Source organism: Apodemus sylvaticus, chromosome 7 (genome assembly GCF_947179515.1).
Source record: "Apodemus sylvaticus chromosome 7, mApoSyl1.1, whole genome shotgun sequence".
In the NCBI taxonomy this organism is placed as follows: Eukaryota; Metazoa; Chordata; class Mammalia; order Rodentia; family Muridae; genus Apodemus; species Apodemus sylvaticus.
In genome coordinates, this window is record NC_067478.1 from 40,292,522 (window position 1) to 40,318,612 (window position 26,091).

General features: G+C 40.5%; 2 protein-coding genes across 3 annotated transcripts in view; one reads left to right on the top strand and one right to left on the bottom strand.

Annotated features, from left to right (window-relative positions):
• Snx14 (sorting nexin 14) overlaps positions 1–14,956 on the top strand; it is a 67,831-nt gene extending 52,875 nt beyond the window's left edge. For both annotated transcript variants that reach the window (XM_052187686.1, XM_052187687.1), the window contains 10 exons: positions 3,116–3,216; positions 4,613–4,724; positions 6,465–6,505; positions 6,603–6,722; positions 9,584–9,707; positions 9,902–10,066; positions 10,264–10,359; positions 11,380–11,471; positions 12,063–12,119; positions 14,768–14,956. In XM_052187686.1, the coding sequence (XP_052043646.1) occupies positions 3,116–3,216; positions 4,613–4,724; positions 6,465–6,505; positions 6,603–6,722; positions 9,584–9,707; positions 9,902–10,066; positions 10,264–10,359; positions 11,380–11,471; positions 12,063–12,119; positions 14,768–14,806 (947 nt within the window). In that variant the 3' untranslated portion in view covers positions 14,807–14,956. The remainder of the gene's footprint in view (positions 1–3,115; positions 3,217–4,612; positions 4,725–6,464; positions 6,506–6,602; positions 6,723–9,583; positions 9,708–9,901; positions 10,067–10,263; positions 10,360–11,379; positions 11,472–12,062; positions 12,120–14,767) is intronic.
• A 6,476-nt stretch (positions 14,957–21,432) lies between these two features.
• Positions 21,433–26,091, bottom strand: part of Nt5e (5'-nucleotidase ecto) — a 43,376-nt gene continuing 38,717 nt past the window's right edge. Inside the window, exons 8-9 of the mRNA XM_052187688.1 lie at positions 25,252–25,452; positions 21,433–24,103 (exon numbers count right to left, since the gene is read on the bottom strand). Of these exons, the coding sequence (XP_052043648.1) occupies positions 23,940–24,103; positions 25,252–25,452 (365 nt within the window). The 3' untranslated portion in view covers positions 21,433–23,939. The remainder of the gene's footprint in view (positions 24,104–25,251; positions 25,453–26,091) is intronic.

Below are 26,091 nucleotides of genomic sequence, written 5' to 3' on the forward strand. Positions count from 1 at the left end.
TTTTTCTTATACATGTCTTAAATTTTTACAGTGTGCATTGACTTTGCTTTTCATGATAAGTGTTTAAAGGCAGCTGTTTTTACATTAGAAAAAGTGCTATCCAATTTACTTTTGTTTACATTGTTGTGGCAAAGAACTGGCATTTCCATTGTGTTAAACACCCCTGTTCCTGCTGTTAACCATGCAGATGTTTTCTTTCTTACATTTAGATACAACAATGAAGCTTATAATTCATTTCTTTAGTGGGTAGGTCAGTCATAAAATAAGAGTACTCTTTCATTTCCGATTTTCTGTTTCATAACCCATTTGCTTTAGTTAACATTTCTAGTCACTTTGCAATTAAGTTGATGGGTGTTTTGTTGTTGTTGTTGTTTGTTTTTTGTACCCTAAATCTTTTTAAGGAAAGCCTTGTGGAAGGCCTCCTGATTCAGTTGACTCTCAATTGATGGGCACAGGCCTTCTTTACCCTAAGAACTAAGCCCTTGCTGAGGTGATTACTAGAGGAAAATAAAGGAACACACACTTTCACTGCATAGTTTTGCCTGCGGTTTGAGTGTGAGCTTGTGGACGGGCTTGTGCCAGTCAGGGGCATGGCTCCCTTGCCTGTTCTTTCTCTGAGAACTTTGGGGTTTGGTTTAAGGCTGAGAGAAGATATTTTGCCTCCATACTTTAAACTCCTGTGTTGAGCCTGGTAGTAGTGGTACACACCTTTAACCCCAGCACTTAGGAGGCAGATCTCTGAGTTCAAGGCTAGCCTTGTCTGTGGAGCGAGTTTCAGGATGGCTAGGGCTCCACAAAGAGACCTGTCTCAAAAAAGAAAAATACAAAACAAAAAACCTCCTGCATCAAGTAAAACTGATTGAATTCTCCTTTTTGTTAATAAAATAGCTAGTGTCAGCCTGATTGAAAAAGCATACCTATTATTTTAAAAGTTTGTTCTTAAAGCTTGTTTAAAATGGACAAAATGCTACATTTTTCTCATAACATAGTGTGAATTTCTTTAGATAGTGAGTGAGGCCTTATCTAATAACTTAATTATTGTAATGTTTTAAAAGCAGTTTTTAATCTATTTCTTGTCAATTTTATCCATGCACCTAGTGTATCTTCATATGAGAACCCTTTCTCCTGCTCCACAACACATCCATGTCAGTCTCTCACCTTTATGTCTATTTTTTTTTTATAACTCAGTCAGCTCAGTTTATGCTACCAGTTTGTACTGTTCACACACACATTGTTATGGGGTCACCCACTGAAGCTTGGGCAACCAACCAAGGGCCATATTCACAAAGAGAATTGACCTTTTTTTTTTTTGGCAGCCATTGACTGCTGATAGTTTTTCAGTTATCGATGGGACACCATCCCCTTCTCCATCTGTGATGGGATTTTTTACTTGCTTGATTGTACACAGGAAACACTGCAGTTGCGAATTCATAAGTGCAGGGTCCATTCCCTGTCCAGGAGACAGTACTTCACAGCACTTTTCCTCGTTCTCTAGCTTCTCTTCTCTATGTCCTTCCCAGGCAGCATGGGAGGATTGACAGAGCTGTCCCTCATAGAGCTGAGCACTCTAGTTAGAATAGCACGTACTCCCAGCACTCACACTGGTGATGTATTGACTGCTACCCACTACAAAAAGAAGCTTCTTTGACCAAGGTTGAGTACAGGTATAAACACAAATATGTAGAGGGTGGCTTCACAACATATCTACCTAGCAAAGCTTTGGTGGTAGTAGTAGTAGGTTCTACTCTAAGACCTTTGACCCCCCAATCATAAGCTTTTCACTTGGTCTATAATCTCAGGCACAAATTCCCTCCTGTGGAACAGGCCTCAGGTCCATACAAAAGTAGTTGTTTATCCCCATAAGAGTCATGGCAGTATTGTATTGGTGGGTACATCTTGTCTGGCCGGAGACATTATAGCATACAACACCCAGCACTTGGTAAGACCATTGATGGCTTTCTCCTCCAGTAACCTGCATAGCACAGATTGGCACTATGATATCTAGCCAGCAGGAAGGAAGTTTCCTAGTTGTTTTTTCTGTGTCCTCAACCAAACAAAGTGTGTTGTATCAGAGCTAGAGAAAATAGCTCAATGTTTAAGAGTGCTACTACTCTTTTAAAAGCCCAGGGTGCAATTCTCAGTACCCACATGGTAGCTTATAACCATCTGCAACTCTGGTTTCAGGATTTCTGGATGCCCTCTTCTGGCCTTTTAGGGCATCAGGCATACACAAGGTGCATATGCATATGTGCAGGCAAAACACACATACATTTAAAACATTTAAAATAAAGTATGTATGTCGTGTCTTCATAAGGTCTTAGCATCTAGTTCTGGTGGATAACCTACAATACTGATAATAGCCTGGGCTGTTTGTCAGGCCTCACGGACCTCCCTGACCAGTAAGTAGTTCACAGGGAGGCATCCCAGCCCTGGTATTTTTTGTAGATAACGGATAGCCTTTAGGAACAGCATTGTCCACTCATGCAGGGTATCTCTATTCAAACGTTTTTTTTTTTAGTTTACAAAGAAGTGGGTTGGGTTTTTGTTTGTTTTTTATTTTGTTTTTGAAGACAGGCTTTCTCTGGGTAGCTCTGGCTGTCCTATAAATCACGCTGTAGACCAGGCTGGCCTCGAACTTAGAGACCCACCTGTCTCTGTCTCCTCAGTGCTGTCTGGCCAAAGAAGTGGGTTTTCACAAGATTTGTTCTTATATTAGTAATTTTGGTTAAATGACCTCCCAGCCCTGCCCTCATTTTTGCTTAAATCTTTAACCCTTGGTATTCCTGCCCCATTCCAAGGTCACATGTTATCCTAGTCCCTTCCCCTCTTTTAAGGCCTCTTCCACGTCTCATGGACTTAGAGCAGCTTTTTAAAGCATTTTTACTCATGTAGAAGTGTAAAAACTTGATAGAATATTTGTGAGAGTAATATTTTAGATAGCAGGAGACTTTTTTGGTCTGAATTTTTAACTTGAAACTCTTGAGTATGTGAAAATTATTGAAAACATGATGTCATGTCTCTAGAAGGCAGTATGGTGAATCTGAATTTTCATGGTGGTTTCAAATTAAGTATTTAAAACAGCTGAAATAGTAAGAACTTTATGCACCAATTTCAGGCACATTTCCAGATGCTCAGCTTCCATCCAAAAGGATCATTGGCCCCAAAAACTATGAGTTTTTAAAGTCGAAGAGAGAGGAGTTTCAGGAGTATCTGCAGGTACAGTAATTGAGACACTGGCGACTCCAGTTTGCTGCCCTTCCTTGTGTGCATGTGCTGTTTCCTGTTCTCTTCACTTATTTCTGCACTTTATTAGTGAACATTTATTGCATACAGTGACGTTCTATTATGACGCTTCCACACGCGTGATGATGTACTTTATTAGTGAACATGTATCACACACAATGATGTTCTATTATGATGCTCCCACACGCGTAGATGATGTATTTTGATCATATTCACTTTCCTCATAACTCGTTGTTCTCTTTTCTTCTTTCCCCACTTCCTGATGGTCGTGTACCTCTTTCCAAAGAGCCATCTTCCATTTTCATCTTTAAAAAAAATCTAGACTCTTATGAGAGAAAATACATGGTATTTGTCTTTCTGGGACCTTGCTTATTTTACTTAACATCATAATTCTAGTTCCATCTGCAAATGACATCACTTTGATATTGGGACCAAATCAAACAGCACTGTGCACACATAACACATCCATTTATCTGTTGATAACACTTAGTCTGATTCTATAACTTGGCTATTGTGCATATGTCTTTTGTACACACATGCTTTGCTCTGGAATACTTGTCCTGATACAGGATTAAAACATACCCTTTTCTATGTGGATTTTAAAGTGAACTTTTGGCTGGGCATGGTGGCATGTGTCTTTAATCCAAGCATTTGAGAGGCAGAGGCAGGAAGATCTGAGTTCAAGGCAGCCTAGTCTACATAGCACATTCTGGGCCTTAAAAAAGAGAATTTTAACAGGAATGTATATTGTTTGCATTGCCATTGGTGACACTGAGGTTCGACCTCAGGCTCTGGCACATGCCAGCCAAGTACTATACCATGAGCTATAGCCATAACCCTCAGGATTCATTTTTATAAATTAATGATCAAAAAAATATTTCCTGGAGAGGGTGTTAATTAGTTTTATGCTAATTAAAAACTTGATGTGGGAGATTTAAAAGAAGAAAAATATTTTTGGTATAAAAATTAAATATAATCTAAGAATTTTGGACTTTGTTTGATTTTATGCTTACCTTGGCTTGGAAATTGCCCTTCTCACTTCACTCCATCGTTCCTTTTGTTTTACAGTTGGTAGGTTTTGGTTTTCAGTTTCCTGGGATCAACTCTCTACCATTTGCCGCTTTGAATTGACTTCTACTTTTCTCTGTATAAGTACATTGTGTTACATAAACTTTACTAAAAGATATCCATAAGCGATGTAAATTATTCACTGGATAACAGAATTAGCTTAAAAGTTATTTGGTTAGAATAGAGAACACATTTTGCTGCCTTGTTTTGCTTTCTGATTGTTTACAATCATTTTAGAGCAGTTTTGGTTTTTCTTCTAGATTTCTAATCCATTTCCCTCCTCTGTTTCTGTCCATTGAAGAAACTTGTGCAGCATCCAGAACTGAGTAGCAGCCAGCTTCTGGCTGACTTCCTCTCCCCCAGCGGTGGGGAGACACAGTTCCTGGATAAGATACTTCCAGATGTGAATCTTGGTGAGTCATTTGAGAGACACGTGTGGATGACAGACTGAAAGCAGTTTAGACTGATGTAGAAAGGTGGTTTGGATAGTATGGCCGTGCGACAAGTTCCAGAGGGCTTCTTGTGCCGTTAGAGATATGTTATCCTGATTATGTTCCTGGTCACTTCTAGCTACTCAATCTGTCAGAGAAAACTGTTAGCCAGTAATACCCTTGTGTGTATTTGTATATTCAGTTAAATCAAAACAGTGCTTTACTGAGTGACAGATTGCATAAATGGGAGTGGTCCTAAGGTTATGTCAAGCAGGGACTTGGAGCTGTCCTAAGCTGGTGTAAGTGTGCTCTTTGAAGTTTGTGTAACAAAATCAATCACCTAGCAACAAGTTTCTTAGCCCCATCCTTAGCTACACATAAAAAATCAGCAATGGTGTTTTCAGCAGATGCAAATGTAAAGTCATCACTCATTATATCTGTAACTTTAATAAAATTTTCTTCTGAAATACCATGGCCTTTCATATTTTATTTGAAGACTCATCTGAGCAGTTTTTTCCCTCTAAAAGAAATTTAAGTTGTATTTGTCAATTTTGACTAATTTCCAGGTTATTTTCTAAATACTTGAAAAAGTGTTGAGATATTTAGTATTTTTGATAAGGGAACTTGGAGATATAAACAATAGGTAAATTGTAAAAGTGTAGGGTTTTTTTTTTTCTTTCTTTCTCCTTGGTTTGGAGAAAGGGTCCTGCTTCATAGTCTAGGATGTTCTTGAACTCTTGATTCTCCTGCCGCAGTCCCTGGAAGTGACAGGAATGTGCTGCTATGCCCATCTAGAATAGGAATTTTTAATCTAAAAATTCAGAATATAAACTATTCCAATAGCTTGAATGTTTTTCAAAATATTCTTAAACATTTGATTAACTAAGAATGTTTAAGTATGGTATGCTCATCATTGTTTAAAATGTTTTGAAAACATTTTTAAAACTTGGACTTGTATGTATGTATATCTCTCTGTCTCTGTCTTTCTGTCTCTCTCTGTCTCTGTCTGTCTGCCTCTCTCTTTCTCTCTCTCTCTCTCTCTCTCTCTCTCTCTCTGTGTGTGTGTGTGTATGTGTGTGTGTGTGTGCTGTGTATATATGTGCCCACAGAGGCCAGGAGAGGCCATCAGATCCCTTAGAGCTGGAGATAAGGTCACTGTAAGCCACTCAACATGATCTGAGAACCAAATTCAGGTCCTTTGAAGAGCAACAAGTTCTCCTAACTACTAATCTGTCTCTCCAGCCCCATCGAAACATTTTCAGAGAATTTTTCTGGGCAAAGCATGAAGCTAATGGTGGATCATTTGTCCAACAAGAAAAGGCCCTGGGTTTGGTTCTGGCACCGAGGGCAGAAAGGAAGGGCACAGGGGAAGTAGTGAACAAACGAGTGAACAGACCAGTGCGCGATAGTGCAAAGAGGCGTCGGCGTGGAGAGTCACCGCCGCCTCCCGTGCACGTTTGTGTAGCAGTGAGCTGCTTAAACCCTTTCCGTACACAGCCTCACGAATTACTCTTTACAGTGAATCCTGAAAGCCTCAAATAGTTTGGGGTATCACCTTTATTGTAAGTTTCTGTTCAAGTGAGAAATGAAGAGTTATCCTGCATACAGCTTTGGCTTTTTACTTGACTGTTTCCTGCTTAAAACTACCTGTGAAATGCTTATGTAAACAATTGTGCAGTATGCTATTCTTTCATAAAAATAGTATTTTATTTTTAATTGCAGGAAAAATTATAAAGTCGGTTCCTGGGAAACTAATGAAAGAGGTGAATTATGGATTAATGTATATTTATAAATGATGCTGACATATTTAATTACTGATAAACTGTGTTGGCTTAGTACATATCTCCTCTCTCCCCACAGAAAGGTCAGCATTTGGAGCCTTTCATCATGAGTTTTATTAATTCCTGCGAATCCCCGAAACCTAAACCGAGTCGGCCAGAACTGACGATTCTCAGCCCCACTTCTGAAAACAACAAGAAGGTACCGTACGTATGCTGAGTAAAGTTAGTGATGCCGAAAACAGCCGGCTGTGTGGGCTGCACAGGAGAGGCTGCAGGCGTGACCCCTGCAGGGGCCTGTCAGCCTGGCTTTTCTGACCTCTGCCTCACTGCCCTCCTCTCAGCACGGCTGCCTGCTCATTCTGTTTCCAGCATCTTCTAATCTTTTCCTGTGGCCTTCTTACCCCATCCCCACTATTTCGGTCCCTGTTCATTCTGATCCATCTCTAGCCAAGCCTATTTTTTTTTTAAATCTTCTGTTTAAACCCATCTAGACTTTAAAAAGAGCGTATTGCTTACTTTTAGAATTAAAAAAACATTTTCACTCCATGTCCACTATGGTTTTCAGTAATGGGTCACTGTTTTCTGCAGACAGTTCAGACAGAGCACTTGAGACTCCCCCCCTCCCCCACCACCACCCTGGTCTTCTCGTTGTGTTGAATGTAGGAACTCCATTAAAGAAAAACATTATAGAGAAAAACACATTCAAGAGGAAAACCTAAAGTGTGAGCCTCTCTTTAGTCATCATTGTGAGTTCTTGCCCAGTTGTGCAAGAGCTGTGCTCTGTAGAGACAGTTAAAGACGGGTACAGGTGCACACCATCCACCTGGGAGGATCTGCTTCTCTCCTGGATTCTGACTATGCGTTCTTGTTGACACTCAGAACCATGGGAAGATGTCAAAATCTCCTCTAGGTGAGTGAGGAACAAGGAGTTATGCTGATGTGTGAATTGTCATATATAGGGGGTACTTTTGTGAAGTTGAGGCAAGTAGTCATACTGGAAATTTACTTTGCTGGTGGCTTGGGCTGAATGGGCTTGGCCTTAAGGATAAGAAAATTTGGTAATATATAACATGGGTCATCATGTCTTTATACACTTTGGCCTATGGAAGAACATAAATTAACAGAAGTTCCTATAATATGTAGAGATATTTACTAAAATATATATTCCTTTATAGAAGGAAAACTTAAAATGAACTCTAGCATTACAGGTCTGATTAATTATCTTAAAGAATATTGGCAGCAGGTAAATTATATCAATGCAAATATACAAAGCACAATACAGATACTTAATCTTTTCGGTGAAAAAAGTAGAAAAACCTTTTGATATGTTTTTTATTTTGCCTTAAAATAATTTTTTGGACCTGAAGACCAAACCCCTCAGGCCAGAGCTTGCCAGACAGGTGTTCTATCACTGATCCAAGCCCCCAGTCCAAGAAGTGCTGTTGTTTGGACTTGAGTTATTTCAGATATGCTCAGTATTATAGTAGTTAGGATTTTAAGGAGTTAGGTTTTCTCCCTCTCCTGTTTAGACTTACTATAAGTATTTTCTAATGAAAAGTTAAACTTCAAATATAAGTGGGTAGGGGAAGACTCATCTTGAGATATAGTCGAATACACCTTTCTCTGTGGCGGCCACTACTCAGTTTTTCTTATCTTCTCTCCCCTGTCCCCTGCCCCCCAGCATCTCCTCCCTGCCACACCCCAGGCAGGGTTCAATGTGTAGCCTTGACTGGCCTCTAACTCACCTAGTTGCCTCTGCTTCCCAAGTGCTGGGGTTAAAGGTGTATGCTACCAGGCCTGGCTTTAGTTCATATCTTTCTTAATCTGTTACTTTTAAATGCTAAGCTTCTGTTGTATCTACACTTACTGCTCTACATGATCTCTGGCACATAGAACTTAATGTTTGTTCAGTGGAACAATGATTTTGTTAAAATTAATTGCCTAACATATATTTGATCGTTATAAAGAGTCATTGCTTTTCGTTAGTTTTGATTAGTAGGGCTTCATTTTCCTTTTGGGGAGAGGATCTTATGGAGTCTAGGCTAGCTTTGAGTTCACTTTGTAGCCAGCAGGTAACCTTGGACTGCTCCGTCTACATTACCTCATGTGCTGGGATTGCAGGCATGTGCCACCACACACAGGGTTGTGTGATGCTGAGGACAGAACCCAAGCTTCATGCATGCTAGGCAAGTACTTGTCCAACTAAGCTAATCCCCAGAATGTTTCCCCCCATATTGATTAAACTCTTTTGGGCTTGAACTATATAAATGAACTTTGTATAAAGATGGACATTTTTGTATCTCTACAGTATTGAGTAATTTGTGATCTTTTAATCATACTAAGATTAAAAATAGCTATTGGTAATATATTCACACACATCACAAATTACTTTGTTTCTTCCGACTTATGTTAAAAAAAAAAAAAAAGTAGAGCATCCTCAGGCTTAGGCAGGGGAATTGCCAAGAGTTGGAGTTCTATCCTGGATCCCAGGCCAGCTGGGGCTAAGAGCGGGACCCTGCCTCAGAAAGCCACAAAGAAAACAATAACAGCAGTAGCACACAGAGGTGAGGTGGTGGTGCATGTCTCTAGACCCCAGCCCTCGGGAGGCTGAGAGAGGAGGCTTGTGAGTTTGAGGCAAGTCTGGGGCTACATAGCTTTTAGCATCTCACCAAACAACCACAATAAAAATGAGGGTGCAGAGATACTGCTGAGTGATAGGACATTTGCCTGGCTCTGGCTTTAGGACATCCAAGCACCACAAAGCAAACAACCAAAAAATGGGGGAAAACACGAAAAAGAAAAGAGATGCTTTATGGCTTGTGAATTAACTCTTCCAGCAAAAGTGAATACAAGCTTTTATGTAATATTTTGAGAGAAATATGTGTTTGTTTTTTTATAGCTTTGGTCACAAATGAGAAGTTTTGAAAGCAGATTTTAACTTTGCTAATGTGGCATTTTGCTGTATTCAAAAGAATACAATACAAAATAATCACCTTAGTGATTATTGTCACTAAATGCAATAAACTATTTATCTCTTTATTATTTTAACTTATACTTTAGCTTTTCAACGATCTGTTTAAGAATAATGCAAACCGTGCTGAGAACACAGAACGAAAGCAAAATCAGAACTACTTCATGGAGGTGCTGACTGTGGATGGAGTCTATGATTACCTCATGTATGTAGGTAAGGCCTGATGGTCCATGGTGGTCCTCATGAACCTGCCTCGCGATGCAAAGGCAGCCTCACCTCAACTTTGTGGAAGAAATTCCATTCACAGATTTACTACCCTGGCCTGGAACGTGACCACTGTTACTCCGGCCCATTTATCATTCTGAGCAGCAATAGATTTCAGCTGATTCTCAATTGGTTTTCCATAGGACGAGTCGTTTTTCAAGTTCCGGACTGGCTTCATCATCTTCTAATGGGAACCCGAATCCTCTTCAAGAACACGCTGGAAATGTACACCGACTACTATCTGCAGTGCAAGCTGGAGCAGCTGTTCCAGGAGCACCGGCTGGTCTCCCTCATCACGCTTCTCAGAGGCTCGTACTGATCTCCTCTGTTTCCTGCTCTGCGTTTGGGGTTTTAGTTAGGTCTGAAAGAGGAAGGGTGGTGGTATTGTTTTTTGTTTTTTTCAGGTTTTTATGTTTTTGTTTTTTAAACCAGCATTTCTATTACCAGAATATACTTCTGTATAAATTGGTGAATAATTGTATACATTTCCTGTACTCATTTTTAGATGCTATATTTTGTGAAAATACGGAACCTCGCTCACTCCAAGATAAGCAAAAGGGAGCAAAACAGACTTTTGAAGAAATGATGAATTACATTCCAGGTATAACATTTAAATAACTCAGTTTTATATAGATTGGCACCCCTTTGAAGTTGCAGTATAATTATTGAAGCTAATTGTTATTGTGAGTTTTTATTTTAGAAATAGTATAACTCATTAGAAAATGTAATTTGTTCTTTTGTTTATACTACTAATGGGTTCTTGAGCTGTAGCACAGTCTAGCCTCGAACTTGCAACAGTTGTCTTACTTCAGTCTTTTTAGTGCTGGTGTTTGCATTTGGAGCCTTTATACTTGACCCACCCCACAAATTTAAGACAAGGCTGTTTCTACTCACAGTCATTTCTTCTCAGGGTTTTTTGATTTGTCTGCTGTGACCCTAGCTGGCTTGGAACTTACTGTGTAGACCAGGTTGGCCTCAAATTTGCATTAATCCTCCTCTTCTGCTTCCCAAATGATGAGGTTACAGATGGCCACTACATCTGGTCATGGACTTTTTTTCTGTATATTTCTATCTTTGTACATAAATACACAAACATCATTTGGAGGAGTTTAAATCCTTTTGCTTGGGGTGCTGAGAGATGGCTCAGTTGTTGAGTACATATTCTTCTTGCAGCAAACATCATATTAGGTGGCTTACAATTGCCTATAAATCAAGTGCCAGAAACTCTGACACCCTCTTCTGGCCTCTGTGAGCACTTGCACTCAAGTGTACATCTCTCTTCACAGACACAACACATCATTAAAAATAAATAGTTTAAAAATTGGTTTGTTTTACCCTAATGTGCAATAAAATGTTTTCTAAGTCTCTTTTATCACTCAGCAGTATATACTACAATATGTCCTGTGCATTATGAACTTTTAAAAGGGGAATTAATAATAACTACTTTTTTTTTTTTACTTGACCATAAGACTTGTTTCTAGAGGTTCTTGTAGAAACTGGTTTGAGAGATCCTGACTTGGAGCTTTTACGTGGTGTCTGGGAGGAGAGGAAGCATTTGACTTTCAGAGGCGGTTGGTGGTGAGTCACTGGGAGCTGTTTCTTATGTGGCTTTCCTGTTTAGATCTGATAGTCAAGTGTATTGGTGAAGAAACCAAGTACGAAAGCATCAGACTTCTATTTGATGGCTTGCAGCAGCCAGTGCTCAACAAGCAGGTAAGGAGGCCAGTGTTGGTGTGGTTGCTGAACAACAGGATGTCTAGTTTATTACCTATATGAGTCACTACTCGAAATCTAGCCCACCATTAAAATAATGTAAACATTCAGATAGGAAAATCTATATGTACTGTTTTTGCTGCTTCTCTTCCTTCTTTGTGTGACATGCATGGCTGTTTAAAGTTAATATATCTTCCTACTAGAAAATTTTGGATGTATAGAAAATTTCTGACATAGTGTAAACGTTTTGGTAATTCAGTATCAGTTAACATTTTTATGTATATAGTCGCTATATATTTTGTTGAAAGGTTAACATATCAACTACATACTTGTTTATTTAAAGTTTGTTCAAAACAATTCACATAGAATGGGTGAAGCATAATAGTGCCAGTTGTTTTACTTCACAAAGATCTCTACTGTGCATTTAAGGATGGAACATTGTCGGTGGTATTAGATACACCTGTGTGCTTGTATCATCTTGCCGTTACGTTCCCTGACGTCTTACATAGAGATTTACCATAGTCCTGGATTCTGTGCCTGTAATTCTGCTGTCCAGTACCTTACATTTTGTTATGTGTCTTTGTGCTGCAGCTGACCTATGTTTTGTTGGACATTGTGATACAGGAGCTATTTCCAGAGCTGAATAAGGTAAACTGGAAAGTAGTAATTTATTCATTCTTCTTTGAGAAGTATATGGACATTTAATTAGAGATTAAAATGTTGGTAAACCATTGTGACTGCAACCATTTGAAAGCTGAACAACGTGACACAAGTGGCTTTTTGTATTGTCCTCATCCAACATGTCCAGATGTAGACTATATTTGAGGTAACAGACTCTGGACAGTCTCCCCTGGAAGTCCTCTGTTCTGCCTTACAAGCAGATAAGGGCCCATACTGTGCTTTCATCTCAGTGTGTGACTAATCTTATCATCGGAATGGGCCGAGCTGTTAAGATTTTCATCTGCAACTTGATCTGCTGTATAAATCACAGACTTGAATGTTTTTTCAACATGGATCTATGAGTCCAAGAACACAAAATGATTTGGAGTTAGACCATGGTGTTCTTACTATATTTAATATTGAGGATGTTGAGTTTTTCTTCTTTCTAAGTATAATTTAAAATTCCAGTCTTCTAATATTTCATGCATGTATACTGTGTACTTATCCATCTACCCTTTAATGGCCTAACTCGCTCTGGACCCCCTCTCAATAATCTCCCTCCCAATTTCCTTTCTTTTAAAATAACCCACTAGTCCAATTAGTGTGGCCTTTATCTGTGTGGGTGTGGGGGCATCCACTGGAGTATGAGTAGCCTACTAGGGAGACACTCTTAAAAAAGGATGGCTCTCTCCTCTCATACAGGATCACTCTTCCTCCTCTCAGACAGGAGCATTCTCTCCTCTCAGACAGGACCATTCTCTCTCTTTCCTCTCAGACAGCCATCAACTGCCAGTAGTTTCTCAGGAGTAAGGCGCTTGAGCCCCTCCCACATGTATCCTGGAAGTTCTGCTCTGTGTGTGTGTGTGTGTGTGTGTGTGTGTGTGTGTGTGTCTGTCTGTCTATGTGTCTGTGTGTGTGTGTGTTTAAGGGTTTTTTGGGTTGGTAATTGATTATGTATGTGTGCACCCATATGAATGAATATATATATAAGCACACCACAATGCAAGTGTGAACTTCATAGGAAAACCTGCAGGTTTGGTTTTCTCCTTCTGTGTGGTGTCAGGGACTGAGCTCAGGTTGTTATTTATTTGTTTGTTTGTTATTTTTGAGATGCTGGGGATTGAGCCTAGAGCCTTATGTATGTCTGAATCGTGTCCAGGTGCCCACTCACAGCTACTGTGAGTTCATGAATGTGACAGCATATCACAGCATACCTCCCCATCTTAAGGCACTGACACTCCCTCTTCCTAGATGTGTACTGAGTCTTGGGAGGTGGGAGCTGATACGAATGTCCCATTTAGGGCTGAACTTTTCCAGTCACTACACTCAGCACTCTGACCAGCGAGGAGGCTATGCTGTAACTACTGCCCACAGCAAAGAGTAACTCCCCTGAGTAAGGCTGAGAGCAGGGCTAGTCTCTGGTACAAATACAAATATTTAGAAGGTGCTTCGACAACAAGGCTTTTTAGCAACAATCCCAGGCTCCCTCCTAGGGCCTAAGACTTCTTCACACATTAGTTATTGACCAGATTTATAGTATGAGGCAAGGGTTCCCTGCTGTGGAGCAGCTCTCAAATCAAATCAGAAAAAGGGGGTTTTAGCCTCATAATAGCCTTGCTACTACTGTCCCGAGGTCATGTCTTACCTGGCAGGTTCATAGTATTGCCTGCAGGGTTCAGCATTTGTTGGTTAGTCCACCACTGGTTGCTCTTCGTCCCTAGCAGCCTGTATAGGACCTTTTGGAACTTTGAAACCTAGCCAGTAGGGAGGAAGTTCCTCAGATCCACATTGAGGTCTCTGCTAACTACAATCAAAGTGTCTGTTATCCTTATAAGTAGGGTCTTACTGTCCAGTTATGGTATGTGTCTGTGTGTGTGTGTGTGTGTGTGTGTGTGTATGTGTATGTCTGTCTGTGTGTGTCTGTATATGTGTGCATGTGGGTGAGTGTGCGTGTGTGTATCTGTGCACATGTGGAAATAAAAAGTCATAGCAGTTCTCCTGTCTGTCATCTTAGGAGCTGTGGTAACTGTGGTTATAAGTTTCGCTTGTCACATGGGTGATGGAGTCAGATTTCTAGTTCTCATAATTGCACAGCAGGAGCTGTTAACTGCTGAACATCTCTCCAGCTCCGTTACTTTTTGACTAATCCCTTTAGTTAGATGAAAAACAAAACCAGAAACTATTGTTCAAGGTTGTGGTATTGTAATGAAAACTCACTTCTGTAGAGTAGAGAAACCAGATTTTGGCTGTTCATCTATTGATTACAAATTTTCAGATTTTAGTAATATTAAAAGTATTTTTAAAGGAGAGTGGAAATGTTAATATTTTATTTTAAATTGCTTTGGAAAGAATATCAGAAAGATTTTAGTTCTGAGGTTTTTATTAGGTCAGTGATAAAACACTGCTATTAATTGCTGTGTGTGCCAGGAAGGGTGTGGATTCTCTCTCTCTCTCTCTCTCTCTCTCTCTCTCTCTCTCTCTCTCTCTCTGTGTGTGTGTGTGTGTGTGTGTCTTCACCTATAGTATTACTGTAGTGGAGCTGTGAATGTAAACAAAGAGTATTGAAAATAAAAAGTTAAAAAAAAAATGAACCCAGTGCTATTGTCTCCTATTAAATGGATTTATTTTTACTTTAGGTACAAAAGGAAGCTACCTCCATGACATCCTGGATGTAAACACTTGGTATAGAATAACATACCAGTATACTAGAAATGTACTTTTCACTTTGTATATTTTTATAAATATCATGTACTTTAGTGTTTTAAATATATTTTTTGTTTTAATAAAGACTAACAAACTAATAGCAATAAAAAGTGATTTAGGTATTATGGCTTTTTGTTTCATATTTACTGTCTTGATTTTACTAGAACATATGCCACTTATTGCTAGGGTTTTTTAGTTTCTCTCTCTCTCTCTCTCTCTCTCTCTCTCTCTCTCTCTCTCTCTCTCTTTTTCTCTCTCTTTTGTAGTATGCATGTGTTCGTGTGTGTTTGCTTGGAGGCCTGAGGCTGGTGCTGGGTGTCTTTCGCTGTCTACTTTGTTGACTGAGGCAGGCTCTCTTGCTGCCCCTGGAGCTTTTGGATTTGCTGCTCATGCTCTCCTAAGTCTCTGCCCCCTGCATGCTGGGATTATAGGCATGCTTACACGCCTTCTGATTTTTATGTTGACACTGGGGATTCAAACTCTGGTCATCATGCTTGCATGGCAAGCACTTTGTCTACTGAGCTATTTCTGCAGCCCTGGGTTGCTGATTTTGAGCGAAAGCAAACAAGTAAGACCAACAGTCTTTGTATTCTTTTGCTTCAAATGCAATTGCATTTAGCGTGAATAAGCAAGTGTGTCAAGGTTCTATGTCTCTCCTTTGTGTGTCTAGCCATGCTGGTTTGTGCATATACATACACAACACATTCTTTGACAGCATTTAGCATGACACACTCACTTGTTTATTCTAATGATGACTATATCTGAAATCATAAATATATAGTCTACTAATAGCAGTGGACATATTCTGTGTATACTTTCTATTATAAAATTGAATATTTTAGCAAGTCAATAAACAAAGATTAAATATTTGCTTTCAACAATTTTGAAGATTTTCTACCTGTATCTAAATTAGAGCACATAAAGACAATCTTATAATGCACTTTATAACAAAACATCTTGCAGATATAGGAATTGCATTGTCATTTCTTTTTCCTATTATAATATGAATGACTTATTTAATTTTGTATGACTAGTGTGTGTGTGTGTGTGTGTGTGTGCACACACACACATATTATATATTGTCTTAGTCAGGGTTAAACAAGTTGGGGAGGAAGGGGTTTATTCAGCTTACACTTCCACATTGCTGTTTATCACCAAAGGAAGTCAGGTCAGGAAGCAGGAGCTGATGCAGAGGCCATAGAGGGATGTTTCTTACTGGCTTGCTTAGCTTGCTTTCTTATAGAACCCAAGACCACCAGCCCCGGGATGGCACCACCCACAAGGGGCCCATCTTGATCACTAATTGAGAAAATGCCCCACAGCTGGATCTCATGGAGGCATTTCCCCAACTGAAGCTCCTTTATCTGTGATAACTCCAGCCTGTGTCAAGTTGACACACAAAACCAGCCAGTACACATATGTACATATGTAACATTTATATATATTATATATTGTATTTTCTGTAAGTAGGTCTCACTCATTGTTATGGTCTGAATTATGTCTTTCCCAAATTCCTATGTTAAAACTGTGAATCTTACAGTGACCATATTTGGAGGCAGATCCTTTCAGGAAGAAACTTAGGTTAAAAGAGTCATTTAGGTGTGACCATACTACAACAGGGTTGATAGCCCTATGATAGGTAAAGGAGAGCCCAGAAGATTGCTCTGTACGGATCGTCACTTGCTGCTAAGCATGGTGACCTGAGTTTGGTTCCTGGAACCCACATGGCGGAAGAAGAGAACAGACTCCTCCAGCTTGTTCTCTGACCTCATCAGGCATGTCATGGTCCAGTGCAGCATGTAGAAGTGTGCATCATCGTGGACATGGAGGAGTCCCAGCAGTTCACCATTGAAAAGGAGGTTGCCAAGGTGCTTTATTTGGATGGTTCATGTTTGGGGTTTGTTTTTTAAGATTTATTTATTATATGTAAGTACACTGTAGCTGTCTTCAGACACTTCAGAAGGAGGGCATCAGATATCTTGTTATGCATGGTTGTGAGCCACCATGTGGTTGCTGGGACTTGAACTGAGGACCTTCAGAAGAGCAGTTGGTGCTCTTAACTGCTGAACCATCTGTCCAGCCCCATGTTTTGGGTTTTGAGACAGAGTTTTATGATGTAGTCCAGGATAGACTAGAACTTAGTCTATCTTACATAGACTTTGTCCAGTGGAAAAAAGATAGTCTTTTCAACAAATGGTGCTGGTTCAATTGGAGGTCAGCATGCAGAAGAATGCGCATCGATCCATTCTTATCTCCTTGTACCAATCTCAACTCCAAATGGATCAAGGACCTCCACACACTGAAACTAATTGAAAAGAAACTGGGGAAGACCCTGGAGGACATGGGCACAGTGGGAAAGTTCCTGAATAGAACACCAATAGCTTACGCTCTAAGATCAAGAATTGACAAATGGGACCTCATAAAACTACAAAGTTTCTGTAAGGCAAAGGACACTATCAAAAGGACAAAGAGCCTTAGTTATCTCTTACATAACTAAGCCCAAGTTACATAGCCCAAGGCTGCCCTTGAACTCATGAGTACTGGAATTAATGTGCATGTGTCATCACATTAAATGTGTCAAAAGACTTCATTTAAAAAGTTCTTCAGATTCAATGCTGAATTTTATTCCCATAAAAATCCCAACCCAGTTCTTCATAGAGCTAGAAAGAGCAATTCTCAAATTCATCTGGAATAACAAAAAACCCAGGATAGCTAAAACTATTCTCAACAGTAAAAGAACTTCAGGGGGATTCAATATCCCAGACTTTAAACTCTACTACAGAGCAATAGTGATAAAAACTGCATGTTATTGGTACAATATCAGGCAAGCGGATCAATGGAATAGGACTGAAGACCCAGAAATGAACCAACACACCTATGGTCACTTGGTCTTCGACAAAGGAGCTGAAAGCATCCAGTGGAAAAAAGATAGTCTTTTCAACAAATGGTGCTGGTTCAATTGGAGGTCAGCATGCAGAAGAATGCTCATCGATCCATTCTTATCTCCTTGTACCAAGCTCAACTCCAAATGGATCAAGGACCTCCACATAAAATCTGACACACTGAAACTAATTGAAAAGAAACTGGGGAAGACCCTGGAGGACATGGGCACAGGGGAGTTTCTGAATAGAACACCAATAGCTTACGCTCTAAGATCAAGAATTGACAAATGGGACCTCATAAAACTACAAAGTTTCTGTAAGGCAAAGGACACCATCAAAAGGACAAAACGTCAACCAACAGACTGGGAAAGGATCTTCACCAACCCTAAATCCGACAGAGGGCTAATATCTAATATATACAAAGAACTCAAGAAAGTAGAACACAGAGAAACAAATAACCCCATTAAAAAGTGGGGTACGGAGCTAAACAAAGAATTTTCACATGAAGAACTTCAGAGAGCTGAGAAACACCTTAAGAAATGTTCAGCATCATTAATCATTAGGGAAATGCAAATCAAAACAACCCTGAGATTTCACCTCACACCAGTCAGAATGGCTAAGGTCAAAAACTCAGGAGACAGCAGGTGTTGGCGAGGATGTGGAGAAAGAGGAACACTCCTCCACTGCTGGTGGGATTGCAAGATGGTGCAACCACTTTGGAAATCAGTCTGGCGGTTCCTCAGAAAACTGGGCATGTCACTTCCTGAGGACCCTGTTATACCACTACTGGGCATATATCCAGAGGATTCTTCAGCATGCAATAAGGACACATGCTCCACTATGTTCATAGCAGCCCTATTTGTAGTAGCCAGAAGCTGGAAAGAACCTAGATGTCCTTCAATGGAGGAATGGATACAAAAAATGTGGTATATTTACACAATGGAGTACTATTCAGCCATTAGAAACAATGAATTCATGAAATTCTTAGACAAATGGATGGAGCTGGAGAACATCATACTAAGTGAGTTAACCCAGTCTCAAAAGATTAATCATGGTATGTACTCACTGATAAGTGGATATTAGCCTAGAAACTTTGAATACCCAGGACATAATCCACAAATTAAATGATGTCCAAAAAGAATGGAGGAGTGGCCCCTGGTTCTTGAAAGACTCAGTGCAAGAGTATAGGGGAATTCCAGAACAGGGATGTGGGAAGGGGTGGATGGAAGAATAGAGGGACGGAAGAGAGCTTATGGGACTTGCGGGGAGTGGGGACCCAAAAAAGGGGAAATCATTTGCAATGTAAATAAAAAAAATAAAAAAAATTAAAAAGTTCTTCAGATACACTTTATTATAAAAAATGTTGCAAAAAAAGACACACACTGAAATTAACCAGACCCAAAGACTGTATAGCTCAATGAACTTGTATGCAGCTAAGATAGATATTGGGCACAGCAGCTATGGATCACATTGGATCTTATACTTTCAGTATCTAATATATTCTCGTGTACTTATCTGGCACCAGAAATGAAAAGTTTTTGACAAAGTTAGACTTAGAAAAACATTTAGCTTTACATCCACTTCCATAATGCATCTGTTTTGCCTGTATTCAATCCTTTCTTGGCCCCCAACACTTAGCCTTTCCTGTTCTCTTTTCTACACATTACACTGTGCCCACATGTATATTTGTTTACATATATTATTGCAAGTATCCATACTTGAAAAGGTTTAATTAGTATAATTTTTAAGGTTTATTTTATGTGCATGTGCACCATGTGCATGCCTGGTGCCTGAGGAGGTTGGAGAGGGCATTGGGTCTGCTGGGGCTGGAGGTGGAGATGCTTGTGAGCTACCTACCATGTGATGCTGGAAGTGGAACCCGGTCCTCTGCAAGAGCAGCCACCCTTTTAACAGCTGACCGAACTCCTCAGCCCAAGGTTTAAAAGGTAGTGCAAAAGTCTGGTAAAATGAGACATTGAAATTGAATCTGCAAGGGGATGAGCCCCAAGCACTGTGTGGCCAATTTAGTTAACTTTCTAGCTTTTCTGATACATTTTAGTAGTGTGAGAAGGAAATCTGTGTGCTTTTCCCTGAGGGATTTGAGAGGTTTTACTCAACATCTAGAATGTACAGGTCCGACTCCTACCTCTTATGCCCACCGATGCGTGTACTCAGGGAAGCTTTTGGATGCTCTCCCCTAGTTGGAACCGGTTTGGGTTCTTGGTGGCAGATGACAGAGCCAACTGTCTTGTTTAGAGAGAATACAAAGTGTATCCTTATACAGTCCAGCCACAGAGGGGTGGTAATAGAGCTGACCTTAGTCTGAGTTTTCCAGTTCTTGAATCATATAGGGTCTCCACATCATTTTTGTTTCAGCTTCAGACCTGTTGGCTACTGTTGTTTATTGTTCAAGTACCTTCACATAGGGGAGACAGGCATAGACAACTGTGGAATCACTGTATAGATGGCAGGGAAAAACTTGTCTTACATTTACATATATGTATAAAATGTTACTGCAGGCCTCTTTTTTGTTTTTTGTTTTTGTTTTTTTGTTTGTTTGTTTGTTTTTTTGTTTTTCGGGACAGGGTTTCTCTGTGTAACCCTGGCTGTCCTGGAACTCACCCTGTAGACCAGGCTGGCCTCGAACTCAGAAATTCTCCTGCCTCTGCCTCCCAAGTGCTGGGATTAAAGGCATGCGCCACCACTGCCCGACTGCACTGCAGACTTCTTACTGTTTTGGTTTGAGTAACATTCTTACCCATGGACCAAAAACTTCAATCAAGATTAATAGCCCTGTAGTCATCAGAACTAGGTTGGATATTTCCTTCTGTGGCTAGGGACGTAAATTTGTTGTCCTACTACCAGTAGATGGGCCAGGAGAGGCACAGAATCTGTCAAAGTTAAGAGTGGGAACGCCTCCTAGGACAGGAAGAGATAATGGCTAGACAGAGAGAAGCTTGTATTTCTGTTTTTATAGATAACGCCGTTTTCTGTCTCTTTACTAAGCTATGGGCACAGAGCTATGTTTTACTCATCCCTGGGCTTCCTGTTGGTACCCCAGCAGTACCAGGCACAAGGGATATGTTATGGGAAGATGCAACTGAGACAGGGTAGACAGGAATTTGGAGGCAGGAACGTGGCCTGTGGTGATCTCTCAGTTTTTGTATAGTTAACTGCCAGAGTGAAAGAAGTGTTGGCACCCCACAGTGCATGCCTCCCGCCTCCAGCTGACTACTGCTATAGGTAAGTGTTTGAGCAAGCCGACCTCAGCTTACCATCATAATTGTAATTTTATTATTTTTATGCTTGTGGGTGTTTTGATTGCATATTTGTCTGCGTACCACTTGCATGCCTGGTGCTCTCAGAGGCCAGAACATGGTGCTAAATCCCATATGGTTGTGAGCGATCACGTGTAGGTGCTGGGAATTGAACCTGGGGCCTTTGCAAAAGTAACAGGTCTTCTTAGCCATGGAGCTGGCTTTTCAACCCAGTATCATATTTTAGATTTCTAAATCAGGTCATTAAAGAGGTATTATCAAGAAGACAAAGGGCTGGAGAGATGGCTCAGCTCTTATGAGCACTGGCTGTTCTTCCAGAGGTCCTGAGTTCAATACCAAGCAACCACATGTTGGCTCACAACCATCTGCAGTAGGATCCGATGCCCTCCTCTGCTGTGTCCAAGAACTACAATGTATTCACAAATGTACTCACATACATAAAATAAATAAATCTTTTTTTTAAAAAATAAAAGACACAGGGAATACCAGAGAGGGATGGGAAAAGGGCCTATTGTAGAAATGTAGACACTGAGAAATTAAGGGCAAGAACAGAGAAAGCATTGATAATTAGCTTGACAGCCACTTTACCATGTTGGTACACACTTTAAAACATCATGTTATATACCATAAATAATCCAAATTTTGTTAGCTGAAATAAAAATGTTAAGTATGGTTTTAGGTTGAACAAGAAAATTTAGATGCCACTTAAGGTCAGGGCAGAACAGTAACTCACATTTAAACAAAATGTCTTTTCTCCCCTGCTTAAAACATTGTATGCATTTTTCTTCTCCATTTTGAGGTGAGAGAAGGGAAGAGCTACCAGATGACACAGTGTTTATGACAAAGAGAAATGACCCTGGTGACAACTGTATTTGCTCTGTCCCTGAGGGAGCAAGTGTTTAAGAGAAGTAAGACCGGCCACAGAGGAGTACATCTTCAGCTTTACTGTTTGGAGTTCACAATTACAAGGTAGTCCAAGGTCACTTTTCAGTACCTCTGCATAAAATATACATGTCAACATACTTAGAAAAATTATAAAAATGTTCTTTAAAATTTATGCTATAATAAGATTTCTCATTTACTGGCCAAGCATAAAAATATACCTCATATGCACCCTTCTTCATTTTTTTTTACAATCTTATCGACATTTCTGTTTATAACTAATCTACACATTCAAAGAACTGAAGGCATTGTCTCACTGTAACACACTTCATAAAAGGATTGGAAATTTTAAATTGGTTTGTGTCAAGAGTCCTTAATATTTGTAAACACTAGGAAGCAAACATGTTCCCTGTCCAGGCATCTAGCTGCTGGTTTGTAGTTAAGGTTTCTTCATTACTGTTACAGTGCTGACCATGCTCACTTGGTCACAGGACTGTCTCAGTCTGGTATTCTTTGGGCATAGATTATTTCCTCAGTCTGGGTATCTCTTGGGCATCCAGTAGGGCTCACTGTCCTGCTAGTCCTCTTAGGTCTTGACTTGAGTATGCCTTATAGTGGTTGCTTGGGATTTCAGTCTCAGTGACTTCAAACATTTATGTTTATCACTTGGTTGGTTTTTTTTATTTATTTTTTTTGGGGGGGGGGTTGGATTTTGGTTTTTTCGAGACAGGGTTTCTCTGTGTAGCCCTGGCTGTCCTGGAACTCACTCTGTAGACCAGGCTGGCCTCAGAAATCTGCCTGCCTCTGCCTCCGAGAGTGCTGGGATCACAGGCGTGCGCCACCACTGCCCGGTTATGCTTATCACTTCTTAAACTCACTCTTGCTTCCCCAAACACTGTGTACATGTGTGACTAGAATGAGAGCCGTGTGGGCATCCTGGACACGACAGGTGCATGTTTACAATTTATATTTACAATTTATATTCTAGGAAGTTCTCTCATGGCACCTCTATGTGAGGAAGAAGGAAGGGGGGGGCAGAGCTTTTGGAATCACACAGGAGTTAACAAGAACTCTTTGTGTTCTGCTTTGAAGTCACGCTCTGCTCCTTATCTAGTGTTTATGTAAAATATCTAAATACCCATTCATTCTTTCTTCTGTAATGTATCAGTCCTGGTCATACTCTCCTTTCCCTTCTCCCTCATCCCTGACTGCCTTTTGCAGTCTCTGGACTAACCTATTATCTGCTTTATACAGTTTGTCTGACTCATCAAAGGCACATGATGTTGTAGGAAAGAATCCTGTCCACTAGCTACTCTCTCACACTTGAGAGGCAATAGGAGCCCAAAAGAAAGGATAGTATGGAGGGCAGACACAGATTTGTTGTCTGGGGCTGATGGCAGGAAGAGAGGAGACTTGATGGTACAAGAGAGATTGGACTTGAGGTAAAAAGATCTTAGATGTATTATTTGGAGATGTATGGCCTTGACAAGGTCAACCCTTTCTACTTAGCTTATCACAACACTTGTCCACAAAAATCTACTTGTAAATTATAATGCTTGTTTGTTTGTTTGTTTGTGTGAGTCTTGATGTCTAGCTGACTGGCCTGAAACTCCACGTATGTCAGGCTGGCCTAGAACTTGCAGCCATCCTCTCCTCCCTGCCAAGTGCTGTGACCACAGGCATGTGCCACCAGAACCGGCAATGATAAAGTTTTATGTAAACATAAATTGTTTGATGGAGTAGAAGTGAATAGAAAGGGGAAAATTATTTTTGTGGCTCAATGGTAACAAGATGTGTTATGTGGATGTGCAAACTACACCTAGTTGTGTCCCCTTACCCCCCTACCTGCCAGAAGGGCCCTGTTGGTTCACTTTGACTTTCTCTCTGCTCATTGAGTGGCTGGCCCCAACAAATGATGTTATTATAGTCTCTTCCTGGTGAAGAGCACCTGCTAGGAGCCTTGAGACCGATGAGCACTGTTACAAAGGCAGGTCTCCAGAGGCAGATTTGAATATCACTGGAAGAAAAATGTAGTTTGATATCAAGGACACGGAGACTTCCTGCTATTGGTTCAAAACAAGGATTACTGCCCAAAATGAAAGAATTACTAAAGCGAAGCTTCCCTGGTAATGACTTGCTGCAGAGAACTTGATCCGACCTTCAACTGCTGGGTAAACTACTTTCATTTTTGAGATGTATTCAGAAACCACGCTGATATCTTGGTCACCTGGGGAAAAAACATATATTATTCTAACTCTAGAAAAACATAATGTATTAACAGTAAGAAGGGAAATTAAGTCTTTAAAGTCCTTGGAATTAAAAAAGAGAAGACATCTCTTTTGATTCCAGGGATAAAGCATCTCAGAAGACAAAAAATGCTGGTAGTTTTAAGTTCAGAGAATCTGATTGTACTTTTATGTTCCAGACAGGAACTTCAGCACTGGGTGATAGGGAGGACCTCATTTGCCTCTGCGCTGAGCTTTCTAAGGGGCTGTGAGCATCACAGCTGCAATACACTCCAGAGCCGAGGGCACTGGGGACCTGGGCCAAGCATTAGTTGAGAAATAAAACTGGCTTTCTTTCTCATGCTGTCTGTTTAATATTATCTTCACATACTTGATGATGGGACACTTGAGGTTTCATTTCCAGAAGAGGGTGGATAAAGAAATAAGACTTGCTGAGACAAATCCACAATGGCCCAAAAGAATCTTCTTCTTATTTAAATCATGCCATGTGGATTCATTAATTGAAGCTATTTAATACCTGGCACTTTTTTTGGGGAGGTTTTTTTTTTTTTTTTTTTTTTTTTTTTTTTTTTTTTTTCTGAGACAGGGTTTCTCTGTATAGCCCTGGCTGTCCTGGAACTCACTTTGTAGACCAGGCTGGCCTCGAACTCAGAAATCCACTTGCCTCTGCCTCCCAGAGTGCTGGGATTACAGGCAGGCGCCACCACTGCCTGGCTAATACCTGGCACTGTTAATACACAGTAGTCTATGTCTACTGTTTAAAAAAAAAATCATGGACCAGGTGTGATAGCACACAGCTTTAATCTCAGTGCTTAGGAAGCAGAGGCAGGAGAGTTTTTGTGAGTTCCAGACCAGCCTGATCTTCACAGCAAGCTCTAGGCTAGCCATGACTACCTAGAGAGACTTGTCTCTCACAAAGCTGTCTTCCCTGGAGTTGGACACATGGGATCATGTGTGCTAGGAAGGGATGGCATGATGCTTCTCCATGCTGTGCTGTTGCTAGCAATCCCCAAAGCAGGAGGGCACCAGCAGCAAAGGCCTAGGGTCTCTTCTGTCTGGCTCTGCTCTGCCGGGTTCTTTTGTGCTGAATAACTTTGGGAACAGGAGAGGAAGAGACACTTGTGCTTACCAGAGTCATGTTTTAGTAATTCATCTTTTATCATCTGGAATCCATCTCCGCCGTTGGCCAGATAGCTTGGGAGAGTCACTTTATACACTTTATCCATTTCAAGAGGCTCATAGATGGGCACTCGACACTTGGTGCAGAGAACTTCTAATTGAACCACTCTGTTCCAGGGCTTTCGGTTAATATCATACACCACATGGATTCCTACAAGAGAAATGAGTCCACATATATGCTGAGTCCAAAGGGACTTTTGCCTATGAAATGGATTTTGGCCATGATCTAGAATTGGGTCCTAGGCTGTTCTACTTTAGTTACTGTTCGAGTGAAATTTCATTGGGAATATGGTGATGGTGTAGCTATCACCATAGCTACCCTTAGCTTTGTCCTTGAGTCTTTCAGGAGAATTAACCCTCAGAAAGGCAAGGGTGATTTTGCTGGGAGAAACCCTGTATTTTTCCTCTTTAAAATCCTGAATTAATTGGACTAGTGATGATTCACTAGGTTTGGAAATTAAGGCGTGCATGCATCATTGCAATGGAGCATTTGCAACAGCTTTGAAGACTGAATATGGTAATTTGGGATTTGGCATTCTGTACAGATATGTGTACTCTGTAAATACTCTATCAAAAATGATGAAGCCAGGCACAGTGGGACATAATTGTATTACCAGCATTTGGCAGATGGAGTCAGGAGGAGCAAGAGTTAAAGGCCAACTTTGGCTACATAGTGAGTTTAAGGTCATTCTTGGCTACATAAGATCATATCTCAGCTGGGCGGTGGTGGCGCACACCTGTAATCCCAGCACTCTGGGAGGCAGAGGCAGGCAGATTTCTGAGTTCGAGG